This window comes from Desmodus rotundus, chromosome 3 (assembly GCF_022682495.2).
Source record: "Desmodus rotundus isolate HL8 chromosome 3, HLdesRot8A.1, whole genome shotgun sequence".
NCBI lineage: Eukaryota > Metazoa > Chordata > Mammalia > Chiroptera > Phyllostomidae > Desmodus > Desmodus rotundus.
Window position 1 is genome coordinate 12,477,008 of NC_071389.1, and position 21,855 is coordinate 12,498,862.

At 53.7% G+C, this 21,855-nt stretch overlaps 1 protein-coding gene across 6 annotated transcripts in view; it reads right to left on the reverse strand.

Moving 5' to 3' along the window:
• Positions 1 to 2,112: 2,112 nt before the first annotated feature.
• The window catches only part of ECE1 (endothelin converting enzyme 1), a 94,166-nt gene continuing 74,423 nt past the window's right edge, over positions 2,113 to 21,855 (reverse strand). For all 6 annotated transcript variants that reach the window (XM_053920158.2, XM_053920160.2, XM_045190617.3 and 3 more), the window contains 11 exons: positions 17,018 to 17,160; positions 15,924 to 16,038; positions 13,484 to 13,594; positions 12,205 to 12,303; positions 11,727 to 11,804; positions 10,184 to 10,287; positions 7,176 to 7,286; positions 6,433 to 6,500; positions 5,547 to 5,737; positions 3,437 to 3,532; positions 2,113 to 2,766 (listed from right to left, as the gene is read on the reverse strand). In XM_053920158.2, the coding sequence (XP_053776133.1) occupies positions 2,590 to 2,766; positions 3,437 to 3,532; positions 5,547 to 5,737; positions 6,433 to 6,500; positions 7,176 to 7,286; positions 10,184 to 10,287; positions 11,727 to 11,804; positions 12,205 to 12,303; positions 13,484 to 13,594; positions 15,924 to 16,038; positions 17,018 to 17,160 (1,293 nt within the window). In that variant the 3' untranslated portion in view covers positions 2,113 to 2,589. The remainder of the gene's footprint in view (positions 2,767 to 3,436; positions 3,533 to 5,546; positions 5,738 to 6,432; positions 6,501 to 7,175; positions 7,287 to 10,183; positions 10,288 to 11,726; positions 11,805 to 12,204; positions 12,304 to 13,483; positions 13,595 to 15,923; positions 16,039 to 17,017; positions 17,161 to 21,855) is intronic.

The window sequence follows — 21,855 nt, forward strand, 5'->3', positions numbered from 1 at the left end:
GTGTCAGAGACACTCCCTGGGACTTCTTTGATTTTCCTGCTCTGGCCGCCCTTCCCACGCATCTGAGGCCTGGACACCCACCGCTGACATCCTTTGCTCCGAGATAATAGAATAATAATTTTTACCGAGAAGTCCCGTGTCTTTGATAGAAGAGTGGCCAAGTGGGCCCAGGCAGAGTAAACTGGCACTTGTCAGGACCTGAGGATTCGGTTCTGGGCAGGAGGTGCAGCTGGCCTTGATGACACGGGGCGGGGGGTGCCCTCCCATAGCCCCACAGGTCACATACCACCCGGAGAAGACACAGTCACACGGACCTCGGTACAAGTACTTTATTTCAATTACAATAGTGCCACACCCAAACTACAGTAGCACGAAACATAATAATACAAAAAATAGATTCCCAGCTCTAAGCCCCACGTCCAGGTACCCACAGAGAAGCCAGCCTAATGGCTCTCTGGGCTTAAGGGAAGGGGTCTCTCTGATCCCCGGGGCTAGATCCTCCTGCTCATGCCCCCCCCCCCCCCCCCACGGCTCCCACCACCACCCTGGCAGCACACCAGGAAGGAACAAGTGCAAGCCACCTGCCCTCTGGCTGGACCCTCAGCCCCAGGACACTTGCTTCTGGCTGGGGGGGGTCCCCGTGCATGGTGCCCACAGGCACTCTCAAGGACTGTGACCTACAGGGAAGGCGGGGAGGCAGGAGGGCAGGGAGGACGCCAGGACTGGGAAAGCCTACTCTTTGGGGCAAGGTGCACAGGGCGGGCTCCCTACTCTAGCTCTTGGTCTGGGTCCTGCCCTACCTTTCCTGTGAGGAGCTCCCAGGCCTGTTGCTCGTGCGCACCAGGGGGACCACTCCCCACACCGCCACCCCCGCTATGGGGCTGATCCAAAGGTGGGCGAGGCAGTGGCTGAGCCGTTGCTTCTCTTGGGCAAGGAGCACTGGCTTCCTGGGCAACGCAGGAGCCCGTCTGTGGGAGCGGGGCCCAGCCAGGGGGCCTGGGCTCCCGAGATGGGAGAACCGTGGCGGGCACCTGCTGCCCCTGCCTCAGCCCCAGGTGGCTGCTTGCCCAGAGGGCCAGAGTGGGGCTCCAGTTAGCTCCTCCTGGGGGACCTTCTGAACTGCATCCTCAGGGAGGGGACGACTGTCCTGGTCCTGGATACCACAGACTGACGGGCTCAGGGGAGCATCTCCCTCACGGCCTGCCAGGGCTGAAGGTGTTTCCCAGGGAAAGAAGCCCACCCAGCTACAAGCACTGTCTTGATTCAACCCCAGGGGCTGAGGGTGGGATGGAGCTCAGGGCACATTCAGGGGTTCTTCAGACCCCTGGCCTCGGTGCCTCCGGCCTGCAGGCCAGAGCTCCTGTGCTGTGGGAGGGGCAGCTCTGTGGGCACTGGGAGCAGGGGTATGGCCCGATGTTCCAGTCAGGACACTTGGGGGCTTCAGTGAGGAGGCCAAGGGACCCTGGGGGTGAGGGGCCGTAGCCTCAGGTAAGGCACTAGAGAACAGAGTGGGGGATGTCTGCGGTCCGGGGAGCCAGGCCCAGGCTGGGATGGGGGTGCTGCAGAGAAGGAACAGGCCCCCCAGGACAGGCGTGGGGTGGCCAAAAGAGGAGGGATGAAAACAGTACAGGCGAGTACATCTGATGGGGAGGTCTCAGCCTCACAGGGCTCTGTGGTCCAGATCTGGGGGGGCTGGGGCACCCCAGACTGGGTGTGAGGGCCCTCACCTGGCCTCAGGCTGCTACAGCCTGTCCCCTTCTGTGACTCTGGGATCATACCTTCCTTGCTGGGGCTCCCTGTGCTGCACTCTGGGGACAGAGGCAGGGATGCCAAGAGGGGTGGTGCCAATGAGCTGATCTCCCGGAGCGGCCCTGCCTTCGCCTGGCCTCCACGCCTTGCCTCTCTACACCAGGTGATGGAGGCTGACGTGGTGTATTCCAAGGGCTGAGGCGGCTCTCTATTTGGGGACCCGGTCAATGACCCAGGGACCGCTGCCTCAGCTCAACCTCGCAACGAGTGAGGAAGAGAGGGGGTAACTCAGTGGGGCTTCCCTTGTCCACAGGTTATTTAGAAAAACAGAACATAATAAATATACCAATCCTTTCTTTAAAGAAAAAAAAAAAGTATTTTAAATGCATTATTTCCCTGAAGATTTCCAGTGTATTCCACCATGTTTAAAAAATAGTTTCCCCAAAAAAATATATATTTAAAGTATTCGACACAGTGGTATTTGTGGTGTATCTGGCACTGGATGTGGGCGTGGAGCTGTGTCCACGACCCTTGTCAGCGTGGGGCCCAGGCCTGGTGAGCCACCAGCCTGACACCCAAATGCCCTTTAGAGTTGACGCACACACGCCTGGGATGACGGGTTTCTACAGGGGATCAAACCTCGGGTTATGCTGAGAACCCATGTGACAGGCTCAGTTCCTGGCTGAAAACCCTCCAGTGTGGGGTAGGGGCCCAGGGTGGCCTAGGGGGCCGGGCGACACCCTGGGCACTGGATGGAGGGGGCAGCCTTGTTGACTCCACCCTGAGGGCTCATCCTCAGCCCCTCCCCCTCCTCCGTCTTGGCTCTTGGTGCCTCGCCGCTCACCAGACTTCACACTTGTGACGTGGGTTCATGGGAGAGCCAGGCGGGCAGTGGAAGTGTTCCGAGAACTCCTTCGAGTTGGAGACAGAGCCGATGACCCGGAAGCGGGAGGGGCTGTGGGGATCCGTGATGAGGCCTTCGTGGGTGCTCTCGGGCGTGCGGACGGAGCACCAGACCTTTGTGAAGGTAATGAGGGAGAGGCCAGGTCACTGGGGGGTCGTGAGATGGCCAGACTGGCCCTGTGCCCAACAGCAGAAGGATGAGCCCCCCCACCTGGTTCTAGGACCCCCAGGAGTCAGGAGGGCCTGCCGTGTGGATCGGAAAGAAACGGTGGGCCGGTGTGTACCCATCCCACTATCCTCTACTACAGCTGTCTCCAACTGTGTTCCTGCAGCCAGAGCAGCGTCTGTCTGTCCCGGGCACCTGTGTTAGATTTCATCTCAGCGAAGGGGTCGGCCGCAAACCACACTGAGAACCTCGGACCGAGTCCACATCACTCACTTCCTGGGCAGAACAACTGTCTAATTAATGCCTTGGTAGCTCTGAGCTCCAACAGAAGGCTGCATGCTGAATGCCAACTCAAGGAAACCCTGGGGCATAGAGTTTAAGAAATGTCTAGAACCCAGAACCACAAGGACCCTCAGTGATCATCCTGTCCTCTCATCTACTCAATGCAGGACCCTTTTAATAGCACCGTTGGCCCTTCCTACTGGGCAGCTGCCCTGGGGCGGTCCAATAAGCTAGGAGGGTCTCAACTGAGGGGACCTGGCCTTTTGGCTTTCAGAGATGCTAGATCAGCAAGATGGCAGAACATCCCCAAGTCTGGCTTCTTCCTAGTGAACTCACCTGTGCAAACCCCAGGAAGAAGAGCTGGTTATTGGTGAGACCCAGGGTGGGCAACGTCTGCTCAGCCCCATTCTTCTTCACCCAGTTCTGGTAGGCCTGGGAGGGGAGAGAACAGTGCTCAGGGCTCCCGTGGTAGGGGAGAGGCTAGCGTGGGAGATTGCAGGGTGTTCTGCCCTGCAGAGCTGGCTTCTGGGGTCTGGCCGTCAACTCTGATGGCCCAGCTCAGCCAAGAGGAGCCGCCTTCTTTACCTGCACTCCTTCCAAAGGCAAGTGCACCCAACCCTATGGCTTTAAGTACCATCTGTGTGCTGAGGGCTCTAGAATGCACGCTTTGTATATTCAGCTGCCCTAGCTGGACCTCCAAGATGCACAGCACAGATAGGATGAGAGGTTTTACACACACACACACACACACACACACACCCCCTTTGCCATCACAGTACATGGCACCTACATACTGAGGCCCAAACCCCAGGACTCCCCTGATTCTCCTCTTTCAATCAAAGCAAATGCCCCAAATCTGACCACTTCTCACACTTCCCATTGCTCCATCCCACTTCCTGCCTGCATCTCATGACAGCTTTCTCACTAGTCTCCTTGACTCACACGGGTCCAACTCCAATCCCCTCCCCAAATAGCAACTTAAACCATCCTTACAAAGCGGGGTTGGCAGACTTTTTCTGTGAAGGGCCAGAGAGTAAATACATTCAGCTCTGGAGGCTACCCTGTCCCTGTGGCCACCACTCAATCCTGCCTCTGGAGTGTGACAGCAGCCACAGACGTCAAAACGGGTGGGCCTGGCTGCGTCCCCCAGTTTTTATTTACAAAATGCGGCTGAGCGTTGGATTTGGCCGGCAGGCTGCAGGCTTGCTTACCCATTTTAAAGGATAAATTGGACTATGCTGTTCCTCGACTTAAAAACCCTGCAGCGACTTCCACTGTGCCCAGAATGAAACCCCACCTCCTTGCTCTGGGCCAACCTTCCTCCAACCTCACCTCCCAAGGTGGCTGGCCGTGTGCTCCTTCCACTCCGCCCATCCTTCTTCCTGTCCTTGAACTTCAGGTTTGTGTGTCCATCTCATGGTCCCTCTACTTATTCTTCTCTCCCAGATCTCGCTCCCTCTTTCTCATCATCTAGGTCTCAATTCAAATGTCAGCCCCTCCCTCCAGGAGGCTCCCCCGAGCACTCCCCCCGCCAGAGTCCTTCACTACGGTACCCTACCTGCAAAGACCTCATTTGTTTCAGTACGTACGGCCTTTCTGTCCCCTCCCTGCCCCGCTAAAATTGTGCTTTTATGAGCGTGGAACCCGTCTGTCTTGCCACAGAAACTCCTGCGTCCACACAGCCCGTGGTAGGTAGAAGGTCTGCAATTTGTGCTCCCTGACTAGTGAACGTCACACAAGTCACCGGGTGTTTCTCGGCTCTGTTTCCGCGACTGCAGCTGCGGGTTGTGAGCCCTGACTGGGAAAGGCTGGGCTGAGCCGGGAGCCGGGCGCGGGGTAAGAGGCCTAAACAAGTGGCACCTCTTAGTGTTTCTGCTCTTACTGTCACGGCAAGGAGGAAGCTCTGTGCCACTCTCTGATGGACACCTAGTCCTTTTCTCTCATGGCCTCTGCTGTCCCTCCCACCCAATCCTGCTACCATTTCCAAGTGCCACTCTGGATCAGGCCCTGTGCCCCAGCTGTCACATGTCACACCCCAGTGATGCAGGGATCAGGGACTCAGCCAAGCACACGGAGGCTCAAGAAGGGCCAGGTGACTTACTCCAGAACCAGGACTCCACCCGGAACTGGCTCCATGACCAGTGTCCCTGCCGTCCCCTTCTGGGCCCACTGTTGCACAGGGAAGAACAGGCAGGACTTCCGGTGGGTCCAGCCCAAGCCCTGTCCTGTGTCTCTCAGTCAGGCTGCCCTCAAGAGCAGAAAGCCCTCTGTGTGCCTTGCAAGTGCTGTGCTGGGGGCTTTCTTAGACACCCTCTCAATTAGTCCTCACTACACCCATTTCACAGAGCAGCAAACTGAAGCTCAGAGAGTGGCTGTATCTTGTCCCAGCTTATCTGTAATGACCCAGACCGGGGCCCGGATTGTGCGTGGGGAGCAGCCCTCTTACCCGATAGGCCGCCTTGAGGCCGCCATTATCAGCGATATTCTCCCCGAGGGTGTGCCGGCCGTTCACCGGCTCCCCGTTCACGCTGTAGTTGCCGTACTGCTCCACCATGCACTCGGTCTGCTGCTTGAAAGCCTCCACAGACGAGTTCTTCCACCAGGGCCGCAGGTTCCCATCCTTGTCATACTCCCGTCCTGCAGGGTCACAGGGAAGCGTCAGGTCAAGGGGAAGAGGAGGCAGACTGGGACGGCTGCTGCTGACTGCACCCCTCCCCCCAGTGAGAGATGGATACATCTGTCTGCACCCATCCACCACCCAGTGCTCTGAGCGCTAAAGAGCCGGATGCATTAGTCAATCTGGGTGGTGGCGGGGGGGATGGAAGAATGTGATCCAGGCAAAAGACCAGCCTGTCCAAAGTTTCAGTGGACTCACTGGCAAGGCTGCTAAAGGCCTCTGACCTTGAGCCTGAGAGGGGTAAATGGAGCTGGTGGTGGTTGGGCCACAGCCTCCGAAGTCCTGCCTCCTCCTTCTTGGCCTAGAGATCCCCAAGGCAAGAGGCAATGGGGAAGTTTCTGAATGTTAGCTGGTGAGGAGACGACTGGTCAGAGTAGAGGAGTCTCTGGAGTAATGGAGAGGTATCTGCTCCCACTTACCACCCACCCTGAGGGCTGGGGTCATCACACCCCTTTCACAGATAGGCAACAAGAGGCTTGGAGAGATGATGGGACTTGCTAAAGCTCGCACAGTCAGGAGGAGGTAGAGCCAGGATATGAACCCAGATGCTTCTGTCTCAAGGCTAAGACTCTTAGATTGCAGGACGCAGAAGCAGAATCAGTGGGGCCAGGGAGCTGGGGGGTCCCATCTGAAGAGAACCCCAGGGGACCCATACCTTGGTCATCAAAAGCATGAGTCAGCTCGTGCCCCACAACGACACCGATGCCACCAAAATTTAAGGCCCTGGAAGAGAGGACACGAAGGTGAGATGAGGCCACGAGGGGAGGGAACACTGCTTCCCAGGCCTGGAGACACAGCAGAGCCCCACAGTGCTCTGCGGGGCCATGGCCGCAGCCTGAGCCTGAAGCCAGTCGGAAGCTGGGTGAGTCGGCTGTGGTCAGCCTGTGCCCACTGGATGCCAAGCACTGTGCCAGATGTTCCACAGAACGGACTGTCCCCTTTGGTCACCTCAAAAGAGTTCAGCACAAGTAACTGACTCTGCAAATAAGCAAACCAAGGCTTGGAATGGTGCATTCACTTTGCCCAAGGGCCACCCGGTCAGTAAAATGAGGCCCATGTGGGTTTCCTTTCTGAGACAGCACCCTCACCCTTCCCAACTCCCCAGCTGCGACTGTTCCAAAACACCCTTGGAGGTATGTTCCCCTGTATCAGGCTCCTCTGTGACATTCCCCCAAGGTCCCACTGTGCAGGGGCTTCCAGAACCAGGAGACCCTGGGGGGAAGAAGAGGGAGGGAGGACGTTCTCTCTCTGCAGCTTCTCTGAATGTCCCAAGCTGGGTCAGTGGGGCAAAGGGCACTCAGTGAGTCTGTGGTCAGCTGTGGGCATCAGGGCAGGGCTGGGGGTCTGCCGGGGTGGGGGCAGGGAGGAGATGGGGCGGGAGTACCAGCAGCATCATACTTGGGTGAAGAGCGGGTGTAGAACGGGGCCTGCAGGATTCCGGCTGGAAACACAATCTCGTTCTTGGTGGGCGAGTAGTACGCATTCACCATGGGGGGGGTCATGCTCCACCTGCAAGCGACATGCCCGTGAGAAGACAGGATGGCCTGGGGGGCGGTGGGGACAGCCCACTCGGAGGGTGTCTAGAGCCTTAAAAATGTGCACACACAGGCACAGGCACAGGCACAGCACACTGATGCTGAGAGGGGACACCGGAAACGCCTGGATGCCTACAAAGAAGGCTCAGTCACTGCATCTTGCTGTGTGTACTGTGCACCCATGTGTTTGGCCCAAACTTTCAGGAACAAAACCTTTTGTTTTAATATTTCAATTCAATTTTAAAATTTATTTATATTTAGATACTTGTTATTTGTATTATAACGGAATTTTAGCATGTGTTTTTGAACATCGGGATATTATTGTTGATTTCTAGAGTTACACTTTTAACGCATAAGCATATGTAAAAGAACTAAAAACATTTATATAGATAGGAAATTAATACAACCCATGTATAATGCGCATCCTTGTTTCTCCCTCAAAAATTTGGGTAAAAAGTGTGCATTATACATGGCAAAACACGGTAAATCTGACGTCACACCGCACAATGGGACACCAAGTCTCTTACGAAGAGCAGGAGAGATGGTCGCACAGTGAAAGTCATCGTCTCAGCTCAAGGTGTGGTGTGCGCATCCCTGGGAGGGGCAGGGCATGTGACACCATCTGTTTTCCTAATGACGTTAAGGTGTTGTCCTTTCCACTGTGAGGCGTTTACACGGCCAGTATAAAAGCAGCAGTGGGCAGAGCTGCTGTGGTCTAGCGGGGTCACGGCACCCGCTGTTCTGGTGGCCACTGTACTCTCCACTAGGAGAGGAAAGTCACTTCCACTGAAGAACGTCCTTGGTGATGCAGCATAATTATGCATTTCATCAGGGCTGGGCCCTCGAGTGTAAGGCCTTCCGTCCTATGCGGCTGGACAGGACGTCCGCATCAGCACGTCCGGTTTTCCCCCAGGAACACGGTTTGTACTTGAGGTTGACTGACAAACTGTGACATTTCAGACAGGTGCATTTGGCAGATGTTTTCTTGAAAATGAAGAAAATGAGCTCATCACCTCAAGGAAAACAACTGACACCATTTGTCACCAATGATAAAAACTCAAGGTTTCAAAAAAATTTAGATGTTTCAAGGGAAAATTAAAAATTCTGAAAAATGTGTATCAGTCACCACAAACGTCAGCTTCCCAATATTTAAAGACCTTCCTCAGGAGGTCAGTGGTGATATTAAGAGACGTGGATGTGGGGGGTATTGTATGAGGGGAGCGGCACTATTTGGAAGACACATGAAACCCAGTGAGCCCCCGTTTTCCAAAGGACCAACGTGTGACGTTCAAACCCACGCGTGAGCACCACAGAGTGTGAAAAGTTCACAGACACAGTTTCTGATCCCACAGTGCAATCAGCTTTTCAGAAATCACCATGTGTTGAATTTTGGTTTAATGTCAATAAAAAATGTGCACTACTATCAGAAAAGACTATTAAAATATCTCCTGCCTTCCAACGACACGTATGTGTGAGACTAGATTTTCTTTACATATTTCAAAGCAAAATACTGCAACAGACTGACTGTGATTCAGGGTTACATTGTATGAACAGATCGTATGAGACAAAGAAGCAGAGAAGAGAACCCAGCTTTCCCCAGTGAAGCCGGACACTAAAGAAATTTGCAATACATAAAACAATGCCTCTTTTTACATCGTTAAACTTATAAAATAGTTCTCTTTCATAACATGCGCATATAAATTGACCCAATCTTCACAAAAAAGCTCTTTGGGTCCAATTATTCCTAAAGAGTGTAGAAGGGCCCCTTGTGGGCCCTTGAAACACTTGGCCCCGTGATGATTTTTCTGGGGTGGAGGAGAAGGGCCAGTGAGGAGTGGAGTGTCACAGGAAAGACACTCTCTCTAAGAGCTAGAGTCACTCTGTCTCCGGCAGGTGAGCCCCACAGAGATGAATGAAGGATACTGAGAACTTGAAAACATCCTATTTATACAAAAATACTCACACATACATTGATGGGTAGAAGATAACATTGAAATTAAAAAAATTTTAACCTACTTTAAAAAACCCGATAAGTGCAGAACATTGTGGCAGTGCCTGTGCTGTATTCTGCAGATAAAAGACCACCTTCTTGTGCATTTTAGGGGTACCCTGCCTGTAGAAGGGAAACTTAGAGGACAGAGATGTTCAAATCCCTGTTGTCCACGAGGGGGCACCAGAGGCAAGGAGAAGCTGCTTTCTCCTTTTGGTAAGATTTATCCTGCAAAATGTTTCAGGCACGGAGGGAGCTTAGTCAAGAACTAATACTGGGCTACATCTGAGTTTTCTGAGAAGACTATTAAAAAAAAACAACAACAGTTATTAGGTCTCACTCCAGATTATTTTGATTTAAGAAGGTCTGGGGGACAAGCCAGAAAGCTGCCTCTTTGAAAAAATCCCCCAGAGACTCCAGATGTGCAGTGAGGTTTGGGAACACAGCTGTCGGCCTCTTGGGGGGAACTGCCCTGAGAACCCACCGCTCCTGTTGGTGAGGAATCAGAGGGCTGGGCCTGGGCGAGCGCGGGCCTCCCTCCTCTGTGCGACCCTCCCCAGAGGTGCTCACACTTGGCTGTTGGAGCAGCCCGGTGTGCTGGAGCTGGGACGCGAGACACCAGGCCTGCTCAGCTCCAGAGGCCGGGCCACTCTGCCCGCAGCCTGGCGCTGAGGGCACAGACTCGGCAGTCCCGGCCCAGGTGACACTTCCTTGACCCGTGGGCTCTTCATGTAAAAAGTGGGATGACAACAGTCCCCCCCTCAGAGGGCCCTTAGGACAGTTATATCCAGCACATGGTTATATCGAGCCACAGGGGTGCGCTCGGCCCAGAGCAGCCCCCCTGCCTGCAGACAGCACCTGCCCAGGAGGCCCGGACTCACTGGTCTCTGTTGGGAGCCTTCCTGAGCTGGTCGGCCGTGACCCTCCACGAGAAGTTGAAAAAGCGCATGGCGTTCTCGAAGTAGAGGTCCGGGACTGCCGTGTACTGGACAAGAGAGCATAGTCACAGGGTCAGAGCTCGCCCTGGCGGGGAGGCAACCCCCTTCTTCTGAAGCTGAGGAAAGTGAGGGCCCATGAGGTTATGGGGGTGATCTGCAGGTCAGAGGCTGAACTGGGGGCTCAGGGCTGTGGGCTTGGGCTCTTCCCTCAGTCTTCCCCCTGCTGGGGCCTGGTGCCCTCCCCATGGAGGACACAGCTTCCCCCAGGGCCTCCGACACCCAGCAGCAGCTCCCAGGCCCTGGAGAGGCGGCACACGGGCCTCGGGCAGGAAGGCTCTCCAGTGCTGGCAACAGAACTTGCTGTGACCGTGCATGTGTCCCACATTTGTACTGTTCAGAATGGTAGACACTGGCCACATGTGGCTCCTGAGCATTTCAAATGTGGCTAGTGTGACTTTTAATTTAATTTTAATTAACGAGTCATTTTCGGCTAGTAGCTACCGTCCTGGACAGCACAGATCTCATAAATCCAGCCAGTCTACCTCTGACATGCCAGGGGACGGGCATTACTACACAACTTCCTCGCCCCTCAGCCCAGCCTTCCAGCTCTTTTCAGGTGCGAGGTTCTCCCGCGGGTCCCCTCCAGAGCTCCCTGGCTTCATGACACACAGAACTCTGGTCCTGCGGGCTGTTTCCAGAAACCCCTGGTCTTCTGCCACGACACCCTGGAGCACCTTAAATTATCCTCAAGGAAAAAGGCTTCAGAATGAGCCTCACCTTCTCCATAGGGATTTTAGTATCCTTAGGTTTTAAATATAACCGTGGTGAGAGGTTATTATAATTGCAAAACTACCTGAATTTATGAATTTCAATCACAAAAAGATACAAAAATCTACCTTTTGGGACAGAAGCACAATCCCTTTAAAGGAGGGATTTGCCAAAAGTTCTAACTACCAGGGAGATACATCAACCACTCTTATTGCCTAAGTGAAGTTTCAACATGCATCTGGGATTTATGCTTCCTTTTTCCTGTCAGCTTTAAAGGGCCAGTGCCGGGGTCTGGGCTTCTCTGAGAACGTGGGGAGGACCTCGGGATAGGCAGTAACTCGGGCTGGAGGGAGGTATGAGGGGCTCCACACTCTCCTTCATCCACTGATGTTTTAGGGGCACTAATGCTCTCTGCAACTTCTAGAGTTTGCTTCCCCCCACTATTTCCCACTCATTAAGTGTAGCTGACCACTTCCGGGGGTACGTGGTGTTGTTCTGGGACTGACTGCTGGGGCTGCAGGGAGGCAGCGGCCTCTGGCTGGCTAGGAGATGAGGGAGCAGAGGGCAGCTTCCTCATGCCTGCTGCACCCTAAAAGCCCACATCGCAGCCTCTCAAGATGCCTTGACAATCAGGGTGCCTCCGGTGTCCCATCGGGACCCCGCCTACCTCTGCCCATTCCCCAGGGGGGAGCCTCAGGGGAACTTGGGAACCACTCACATCATTGAACACTTTGTCGAGCTCCTTGGGGTCCATGATGAAGTTGGGGTAGCCTATCATGTTGTAGATTGCGTCTGCCTGGACGGGGAGACAGAGGACAGTGAGTGCCCAGCAATGGTCTGAGGGCACCGGGCTCAGGGTCCGGGCCAAGCTCCTCCCACCCCAGGGCTTTCTTATATATTTCTGGAAAGATTCCTCTCGTCTAAATTCTCCTTATCCCTTGGGTATCTCTTAAATGCCACTTCCTAAGGGAAGCCTGCCCTGGTCACCACCCCACCAGACGACACCAGACCCTTCACTGTCCACTGGACACGTCTCCCTCGCACACTCAGCATGGTTTGTTCTTGCACACTCATTAATGCAACCGTGTGTTCAGGGCTGGCCCTCCACCCCCGGAAGGCAGGACAGCATCTGGACATGGACCCTTCATCCACCCTCCTCATTCTGAGGCTGCCACCCCAGGGGCAGGAAGCCTCACCTTTTCCTTGGCCGATTTCCGCGTGTCTTCGTCCATCCACTTCAGGGTGCTCAGGCTTTCCTCAAACGCCTTCTTGATCTCCTGAATTATCTCGCTGGCCTGAGGAGACAGAAGCCGAACCTGAAGGGCTGGGCAGTGGATGGGAACCCCACGCAGGAGGATGTCGCCAGGCCAAAGACTACACTCAGGCCTTGGCTCAAAGCCTCAGGCTCCTACGTGCTGGGCTGGGGGTGTGGGGCGGGGAGGAGGGTGCACAGCCATGTGCCCTAATCTTGCTCCGCAGAACACTAACGCCCCATAAGACAAGACTAGACTTCCATAAACTGGGCTCCGTGGCCAAACCCAGTGAGGGCAAGCTTTGAGAATGCCAGAGATATCTCTCCTTTCCGAAGTCTTTAAGGTGGATTGTGCAGTGCAGTCCTTTTCGGAGAGGGCTAGAAGACACAGCCTTTCCCGGGCTTACTGGACCATGGGTTCCTTTGTGACGGAACGGGCTTTAAAACCTAGGGAACTCGAGTTCTAAGGAGCAGTTTCAGAAATGTTCTGCTCAGGCTGGAAAGGAATGGCTGTCCTCAAGGGCAAAGTCACAGGCAGACCTGGCAGCTGAAGATTCTAGAGCAGGGAAGGTGGAGTTTCACAGCAGAAAGAGCAGAGGGACTGACGGCCGACAGAACTGGACTCGGTTCTGTGTCAGCCCCTCGTAGGCAAGTCAGGTAACTGGTCCGAGGCTCTGCTTGCTAATCTCTGACTGCAGAAAATGCCCAGGTATTTACCACGTGTTGAATATTCGTAATACAGACTTGTAACAATAACACAGCTCCCTCTGTTGAACCCTTACTCTGCGCCAGGTGCTTTTATGTGTAGTGTCACATTAATCTCCCCCGTGCGATGGTCACCCCCACCTCCACGTTACAGGTGAGGCGTGAATATTGTCCCCTCTGCCCATCTAGAACAAACCCGTCACCCACGGAGTAAAGACAAACATCACACTCTAGGCCAGAATTGCTCAGTCACCATTACCTTGCTGGAACCTTCACGCCCTTGGAGGTGGAGATGCTGGACTGCGGTCAGGGTTAAATGAGATAATATAGCCAAAAGCCTGGCACTCAGGAAGAGTAACTGTCCTTACTCAAGGCTTTAGAAAACAAGACCTTGGCGTTAGGCTGGAGCCCTGGGCTGGAGTAGAGAGGTCCAGACAGACCAGAGTGAGACCTGCCAAGTTCACAGGGGTCCATCGGCGGTGCGATGTCACAGCCTGCGTCCCAGGGGAGGCACTTACTATGTTCTTGCTGTCCTCGGCGAAGGTCTCTTTGACAAACATGGGGCCCAGGGCGAAGCCCAAGTTGTTTTCCGTGTCACTCACGCAAAACTTCCAGCGAGGAAGACAGGTCTGCAAACAGAAGGGGGAGGGGTTGCTGGGTCCCCGGCCTCCTTCCCGACCCCTGTTCATCTGGGAGGTGGCACCAGATGGGGCCCTGCTTCCTGCCACAACTTCAAGGAGACCTCTTCTGACCCAGGGGAAGTTATTTTAGACACTGGACCAAGAGGCTACGAAACATCCCTCATCATGGCCATCTACTACTTCCTGAACGCAGGCTCCGGGCACAGCACTTTACAGATGGCTTCCTGTCAACCATCCAAATGAGCTCGAAGGCATAGACGACAAGCCCTTGACAGATGAAGAAACAGAACCTCGATACGGAGAGTCTCTGGTCCCACGGTGATGGTACTCCGCCATGCCTGACCCACACCCCATGTTCCCACCCACACCTTGTCCTACCTCCTGGAGGAGGCTGAGAATCCTGGGGACAAAGAACCTTGGGAAGTTCCCTCGTCTGCCCCTGAGCAACAGGAGAACCTTCCCAGGAGGCCAGGACCCCCAGCCCCACTGGAAAAGCTACCCAGGGAAAGAACAGTCACTGCCACGATGCTGTGAGACTCTAGCGTCCCTCAGAAGCGGGACAGAAGGGACAGAAGCGTCCCTCTGTCCTCGATCTCACCCTCAGGCTCACCAGCCCGCAGGACACCTCTGTGTGGGTGGAGACAAGCACCGCTGGGGCTGCAGCCTCGCAGAGCTCGGCTCTTGAAGGACACCTGCGCTGGTTTCCCCTGCCCGCTCCCCTGCCCGGCAGCCCCCTGTGGGCAGTCTGTGCCACCACGAGTGGGGGCCCCACTTCCCCCTGTCCTGCAGAGGAAACCGAGTCCTCTGAACCCTGGACCACAGGGGGTAAAAACCATCCAGGATCAGGCGGCCTGCTTCATAATAGCTCTCAACTGAAAACAACCCAAACTCGCATCAGCAGGCAGATGGATAAACACAATGTGGCATTTTTATACAACAGCACACTGCTTGGCAACAAGAAGGAATGAACTACTGATACATACAGTGTGGATGCATTTCACAGATATGCTGAGCAGAAGAAGCCAGGCACAGAAGGGCAACTAGCATATGATTCTGTCTACACCCATCTGCACCCACCTGGCGGTGTGGGGTAGAGGGCTCATGGGCACATGAGCACAGAGAACCTTCTGCTGAGAGGATGCTGAATAAATAGCGGGGGGTAGTTACATGGGTGATTTCATTTGTCAAAACTCACTGAACTGTGTACTTAACATATACTTTACTGTATATAAATTATACCTAAGTTAAAAAAAACTCCTCTGCCCTGGCTGGTGTGGCTCAGTGGATTAAGCGCTGGCTTGTGAACTGAAAGGTCGCCAGTTTGATTCCCAGTCAGGGATCATGCCTGCATTGTGGGCCAGGTCGCCAGTTGGGGGCTTGCAAGGGGCAACCAATCGCCAACGCACATTGATGTTTCCCTCCCTCTCTTTCTCCTGCCCTCTCCCTTTCTCTGATGAGAAATCAATAAAATCTTTAAAAGATTAAAAGAAACCCTTCCAGGAAAGAAGGAAGAAAGGCACTCTAACATTCCCTAAGCTTTGTCGCCCAAGTTCTTCTAAACTTCCCCACCCAGGTGTCCACCTGGATGTCCTTCCTCTTCCCCCAACCCCACCCACCCTTCTCCAGGGGCAAAGCCTCCAGCTGGACACAGGCTGCACCTGGATCTGGCTGAGGCTGACCCACAGGAGGTCTGGACCAGGGAGTTCCCTGGGGGGAGGGGAAGGGAGGGCCCTGGAGGCCTGGGACCTCTGAAGGAATGTGGGTGGAGACCTTGTGGTCCGGGGCCTGGAGGATGTGACATCAGTGAACACCTGCATCCTATTTACTGTGAGCCAGGTGCTGCTCCAAGCATTTTGTTTATGGGGAAGAAGCAGTATTGGGGGCCCCTGTATAAAAGGGAGATGATGATGGTACCCATCTCACAGGGGATGTGAACGTCATGTGAGTTACGTAAGGAAAGCATTTATCATCATCACCATTGAGAAGGAGTTGGAAGGGAGAAAACAGGCTCCTTTTGCTGTAAATTAGCTAAATTGCTAATACTCTTCCTTATTCTTCAAGACCTGACGTAACCACCTCCTCCTGGAAGCTTCTGTCCACTCTCCCCAACCCTGGCTGGCTTAGGGTCCCCTCCTGTGTACTCAGGGACACTTGGGCAGACCCCTTCAGTGGCCCTCTTCATTTTCTGCCCATTGTCTACCTCCCTCACGAATTGTACGGCCCTGCAGGGTACCGTGGCCATGCCAGCCCCCAACCCAAGGCCTGGTGCACAGTAGGTACTCAACATACGTATGGGAGTCCACCACAACAGGCTCACCTTTTTGGTCCCATACATAACTTCCATAAACTTCTCGTCGGCATCCTGAAAGCGCTGATCCAGGAAGGTGCTTGTCTTCCGCACCAGGTTCCAGATCATGTAGTTGTTCAGCAGGCTGGGGCAAGGGGAGACAGAACAGGCTGGAGATATGCCAGCACTCCCCCCACTGACCTCTAGGGGGTGCTCTTTCCACACCTGTCTCAGTTTGTCTGGTACTGTTTTCTACACACACGGGCTGTTCCCTCTACACGCGCACAGCCTGGGTCTTCTGTTGAAAAGGCCTCAGGGTCTAGTGCAGTGATTTGTGCACACAAGGGCTCAGTGAGTGCTTGTCGCTAGCCTCAAATTAGAACAAACGGGGGGGGGGTGAGTAAGTGATCAGGCATTTTCTCAGCGGAATACTATGCAGCCGTGAAAAATAAGGTCTGCAGAGGGTTTGGGATGGCATACGGAAAATGCTTATGATACAAGTCAAGAGAAAAGTGGACTATACATCTAGTCACAATGATGGGGAGGGAGAAGGAACCACGTTTTAGAAGTCCCTCTCTCACCACGTTTTAGAAGTCCCTCTCTCTCTCTCTCTCTCACTCACAAACACACACATCCTTTAAGATCAACAGTAGTGTTTTTGGTAATTATAATTTTTTCTGCAGTTTTCAAAAATTCCTACAAATCTTTAAAACTAAAATGGAACATCATAAATACTGACTAGAAATACTGGCTAACATTTCCTGACTCCCATCCCATGTCAAGGCACTGTACTGAACACTTCACATGGATTATTTCACTGAAGTCTCACAACAACCCCACGTGGTAGGTGCTGCCTGTGCCCCGTTTTATGGATGCAGAAAACGAACCTGAGAAAGGGCAAAAATTGTGCTCAAGGCCACAGAGCTGGGCAGTGGAGGAGCTGGGATTTGAACCTGCACTCATAACCAGGGTGCCCCACTGCTTCTCATAAAAGTCAGCTCCAGCACCCATTTTCCTGAGTCAGTTTACCACCACTTACCCTGCCCGCCCGGTAAGAGAGCAGCAGCGTGTGACTGCACAGGCTGCCCACGAGGGGCCTGCCCCAGGCCGCCGGGCACCCCTACCATTTGTCAGTGTTGTTGATGAGCGTGGAGACCTGGCTGAGGTACTCCTTGTCATAGACGACAATGGGCTCGGACTCATTGATCTCCACGGGGTAGAAGATGGTGTTGAGGAAGGGCAGCCAGTTGATAGCGGGCGCCAAGGTCTGGGGAAGAGAAGAGAACAGCGTGACGTGACTCGGAGCCCAGGGTCCAGGGCGGTCTTCTGAAGAAGATGTCATTGTGCCTTCTACCTTTGGACAAAGCGAAGAGCTGGGAGCTGTCTGACAATGCACCGGACAGATGTCAAACAGAGGCTGGTGGACTTTTGTCACCAGAGATGCTGTGCATATAATTCTTCTTCTAAAAATATAGTTACATAATATTTACTGACCTCTCTGAAACATGGCAAAATGCATATGGCTACTGAAACTTTCCATATTAAACTGTTGCTCAACAGGACAAATCCTTAACCAAAAAATATTTTCGTGTAGGAAATCAACATGTGAACATTACATTTAGGTGGTGAATTTCAGGGTACAAATAAAGATAAATATCAAATAACATCGTATTTCTGGTTGAACGGAGAACATCACAGTGTGCGAGTCACGCTTAGCACCTCGGTTTAGCAGAGAATGAGCAGGGGTGTCCAAGAGGTACGCACACAGGATTCTAAGGAGCCAAAACTGGAACTGGAAATGGAACAATGATGTGGTAAAGGTGACACAGCAGCGGAGCTAGGAGCCAGGTGCCACTGCCACAGCTCACACAGCTCGCAACTGGTGCCCGGGACGAGCCTAGGAGGCAGGTGCCGTCACGTGCAGTTCACAGGTGAAGAAACTGAGCCTCAGACAGGCCTTGATGGACAAGTGTGTAGAATCTGGAGCCCAACTGCGTGGGTTCATACTCCGCTCTCTCATCACAAGCTGTGTGACCCTGAGAAGGAAGATGAACCCCTCTGTGCCTTGGGATCTAGAAAGGGGGATCATCATAATAATGAAATGCACCTCACAGGATCGGTGTGAGGATTAAACGAGTTAATACTGTCTGTTCGACCCAACAGGCACTTCTGTAACATCAATGAGCTCCTATCTGATTGGCCTTCTTCTACACAACTGCTGAATTCAACAATGACAGCACTTCAATGTGTCAACTGTTTTGGCCCATAGGTGACTTTTCTCAGGCATGGTATCTGGAAAAGCAAGTGTAGAAGGATAACCTTCAGCAAGTAAGGAAAAGCCCTGAGCTCAGCTGATGCCCCCGCAGGAAGCCCGTCAGCGCTATTTTAAGATGATTTAAACTGAGCCTCTGTCCCGAGGCTCCCTTCCCACAGAGGCACAGCCAGTTGTGCATCACTCTGAGCTTTTGGCAGGTCGCACCTGCTCTGGGCCCACCCTGTGGGCAGCCCCAGTGCTCAGAGCTCCCGTTCGTTCATCCACAGGGTCCCTGTCCACAGCCAGCATTTCCTCTTCCTGCCAGGCAGCCTCCAGCCATGCTGTGGATCTCTCAAGGTTCCCATGATTATTTTGTGAGCGTTCTGATCACAAAGTTGCACAAGGTCTTTTTTTTAAACTGTGGTAAAAACACACATCTAGACTTTACCATCCTAACCCTTTCTAAGTGCGCAGCTCAGCAGCACGAAGTGCATGCAAATTATTACACAACCACCATGGCCACCCACCCACTAATTGCATCTTGCAAACCTGGAACTCCGTGCCTGTGGAACAAGAACCTCTCCGGCTCCCCATCCAGCCCCCAGAAACCAGGACCCTGGCTACCTCCTGTTTAGTGGGACCCTATGGTGTTTGTCCTTTTGTGACTGACTCATTTCACTTAGCACAGCGCCCGCAAGCAAAGTGGCACAACTTGGAAATGGTCTGCTCTAGACCTGTTTTTCCCATATGTCATTATTTTTCATTACTTCTTTGCCCTGTATTTTATAGAATGCGAAGTTTTGGGGGACTACACGTGTCGTGTTATAGCAAGAGCGCCTGCATGTGTGAATCACTTAGGATGGTCGCTGGCGCTTAGCAAATACTCAATCAGTATTAAGCATTGTAATCGCTACTCAAGGTCTCCCTGAAGCAGGCCTGGGCTTGTCCAATTCCAAACTCTGGTCTCCATTCCCTTGAAAAATGGCGAAGACGAAGGAAGGTGAGAGGTGGAATATAAATGGCCTTCCCATGGTAAGTAAGGTCAGTCGGTCTACAATAGCAGCTGGATCGAACCTGTTGGTAGGTACCTACGATACCCTCAGTGACAGAGGCAGCCACAAAAACCCACCACTCAACAGACACTGAATTTGCAGGTGAGCCAAAGTGACTTTCCTGACGTCACAATTAACTAGTGACCGTGCAGGTCTAAGATCCAGGTGTACTCCCGTGTCTGGTTTTAAAGGGCAGCTCTGCAGCTGGGGAGCAAGGACCTCAGAGGACAGAGGAGGGCAGCTTCTGCAGGCAAGGGTTTGACAACTGGGGGTGGGGGGGTTGGTCTGTATCCCCACGATGGCCTAGTGCGGACTTCCCAGGGTGGGGAGGAGCGTGCTCAGTGGGCTCCTGCAGTCGCCGGCCTGCCCTGCAGGAGGCGAGCTGGGGAGGGCCCTGGACTGGACTGGGAAGACCCAGTCTCACTCTAACATGGGGCAACCACCCCACCTCCCACTCCAGCGCTAGCTGCTCTGTGCCTCTCTGGACAGCTTGCTCAACAAGCCCGAGTTTCCTTCCTTCCCAGCAGGAGCCCCTTGAGCAGGCAACCTCTGGGGCTCCCCCTTCCCATTTCTGTGGCTGCAAAACTTGCAGGTGTTTAGGTGAGATGGGCCAACACTTAGAGCCACCTGTCTACATGGCCTGCTGGCAAAGACCCCTGGGAAACCGGCTGAGTTTCCAAAAACATCACTGTTTAAACAGTTAACACCGATCGGGCACAGATATCATGAGAAGATAAATCTTTATGTACTCAACACAGGCCTGTTCCTTTAGGGACAGCAGGTGGTCTGTGCAAGTAGATTCCCACAGCTCTGAGACAGGGTATGTGTCGAACAGCAGAATTTTCATTTTCAGTCTCTATTCCTTTAGAGAACGCCTAACTTAAACATGTGTGCCTACGGCCGTCTCCAAGGAGATGGCTGTTTTAACCAACTAGGACATTCTACTGTGACTCAAATCCTTCGGGCTCATGGAGGAGCTCTATTTTCCATACCCGCAGCCAAAGAATACTACAGGTCACCAACCAACCAGCTCAAGTGGGCTTGCGAAGTAGGAGCGAACAGAAGGATGCTATCAGCCTTTATCTCGGCTGGAGAACTGAAAGGGATGGGCTCATTCCCAAACACTTTTTGGTGTGGAAGGTCCTAGAAAGGGATGGGAGGGCCCTCAGGCCCCCAGAGAACTGTCTCCAGGAGGATGTCTGATTCAGTGCTCTGAATTCAGACTCTGCTGGGGGCTAGTCTGGAACCCTTGCTAGCCTAGAGCCCCAGTGTGAAGGCTGGAGCTCCACCAGGGGTATGGGAAGAAAACCAATTTCCAGGTACCAGGGAACAAGACATTCTCTGTGCAAGGGTGGAATGAATCAAATTACTTTAGGGCTGGAGACATGGGCTGGGATCACCAGTAACAAAGGCATAACACTAACAATGATTAAAACATATTTGAATTGCACATATCGTTTCACAAAATGAAATCCCATCCTTTGCTTCCTCATAGCCTCTCCCAGCCCCGTGGGCAGGCCAGGCAGAGATTCTTATCCAGGAGACAGGCATCCGGGTCCAGAATGTCTTTTAAATGTTGGACATAATTACTTTATAGGTACAAGTGCCCACTTCTTCTGAGAGACACTCTGCAGTTTTCAACCTGTTCTCAAAGGACTCTGTGACTTACTGCGTGAGAGCGGGGGCTGTCTCTCACATGTCTATCTGCGTCCTGGCACACCGCAGGGGTGAACGAGGGAGCAAAGCCCCACTGTACAAAGAAGGAAACCAAGGCTCACAGAAGGGGTGTGTGACTTGCCCAAGGTCACACAGCCGGTGGTGGGGCTGGGCCAGGGCAGTCTCCTGACCCCACCCAGAGCTCACAGCACTCCAGGCTGCTGCCTCTGCAGAAGTCCTCCCCACCAGAAAGCTAGGCAGCTGGGAGGGAGGCTAGGACTTTCCTTCTTCTGCTCAGAGGAACGGAACAAACGCAATGGCAATAGGCTGCGTGGGGGTGGAACTTTATGCCAGGCTGGGGCCGCTGTGCCCAGCACGACTCTGCCTTCTCTGCCCCTCCAGGGGGAGTCCATTGGCATCATGGCCAGTGTGGGGGGCTGAGGAGTGGCTGGGCCCCGCAAGCTGAGAACTGGGCAGCTGGAGCAAACCAAATTATGCTACACAAACAGCATCTCCCTCGGCCTGGCCTCAGAGTGGAAAAACAGTGCCAGATGGTGCCCGACACAGGCTGCTGATTTTCCTGACAAGCCACCCAGCACCACTCAGCCTGATGCCAGCTTCTCTGGGGACCCGACGGGCAGAAGGCGCCCAGAAGGAGGCCAGGCTTTGTGTGGGCCGCACCTGCACCTGGGACACCCAGTCTGGCTGGCTACTGCTCACCCACTCACCTTCCCCGACTCTCAGAAAGGGGAGGAAATGAGCCAAACTCTAACGCATGGCAGGACTTGGCCGTTCAGAGTGGAGGGAGGAGACATTTTAGTTGCATCCCTACACGAGTGGCCTAGACATCCTCCCCAAGGGGAGCAAAGCCCAGCCAAGCATTTCTGGGTGATGGCAGGGGACAGGGCAATTGGCTGAGGCCACTTTGCTGGTTTCTCTGTGACACTGGGGGCCTGGGATAAGGCCAGACACCAGCACCCCATGAACTGGAAAGGAGGAA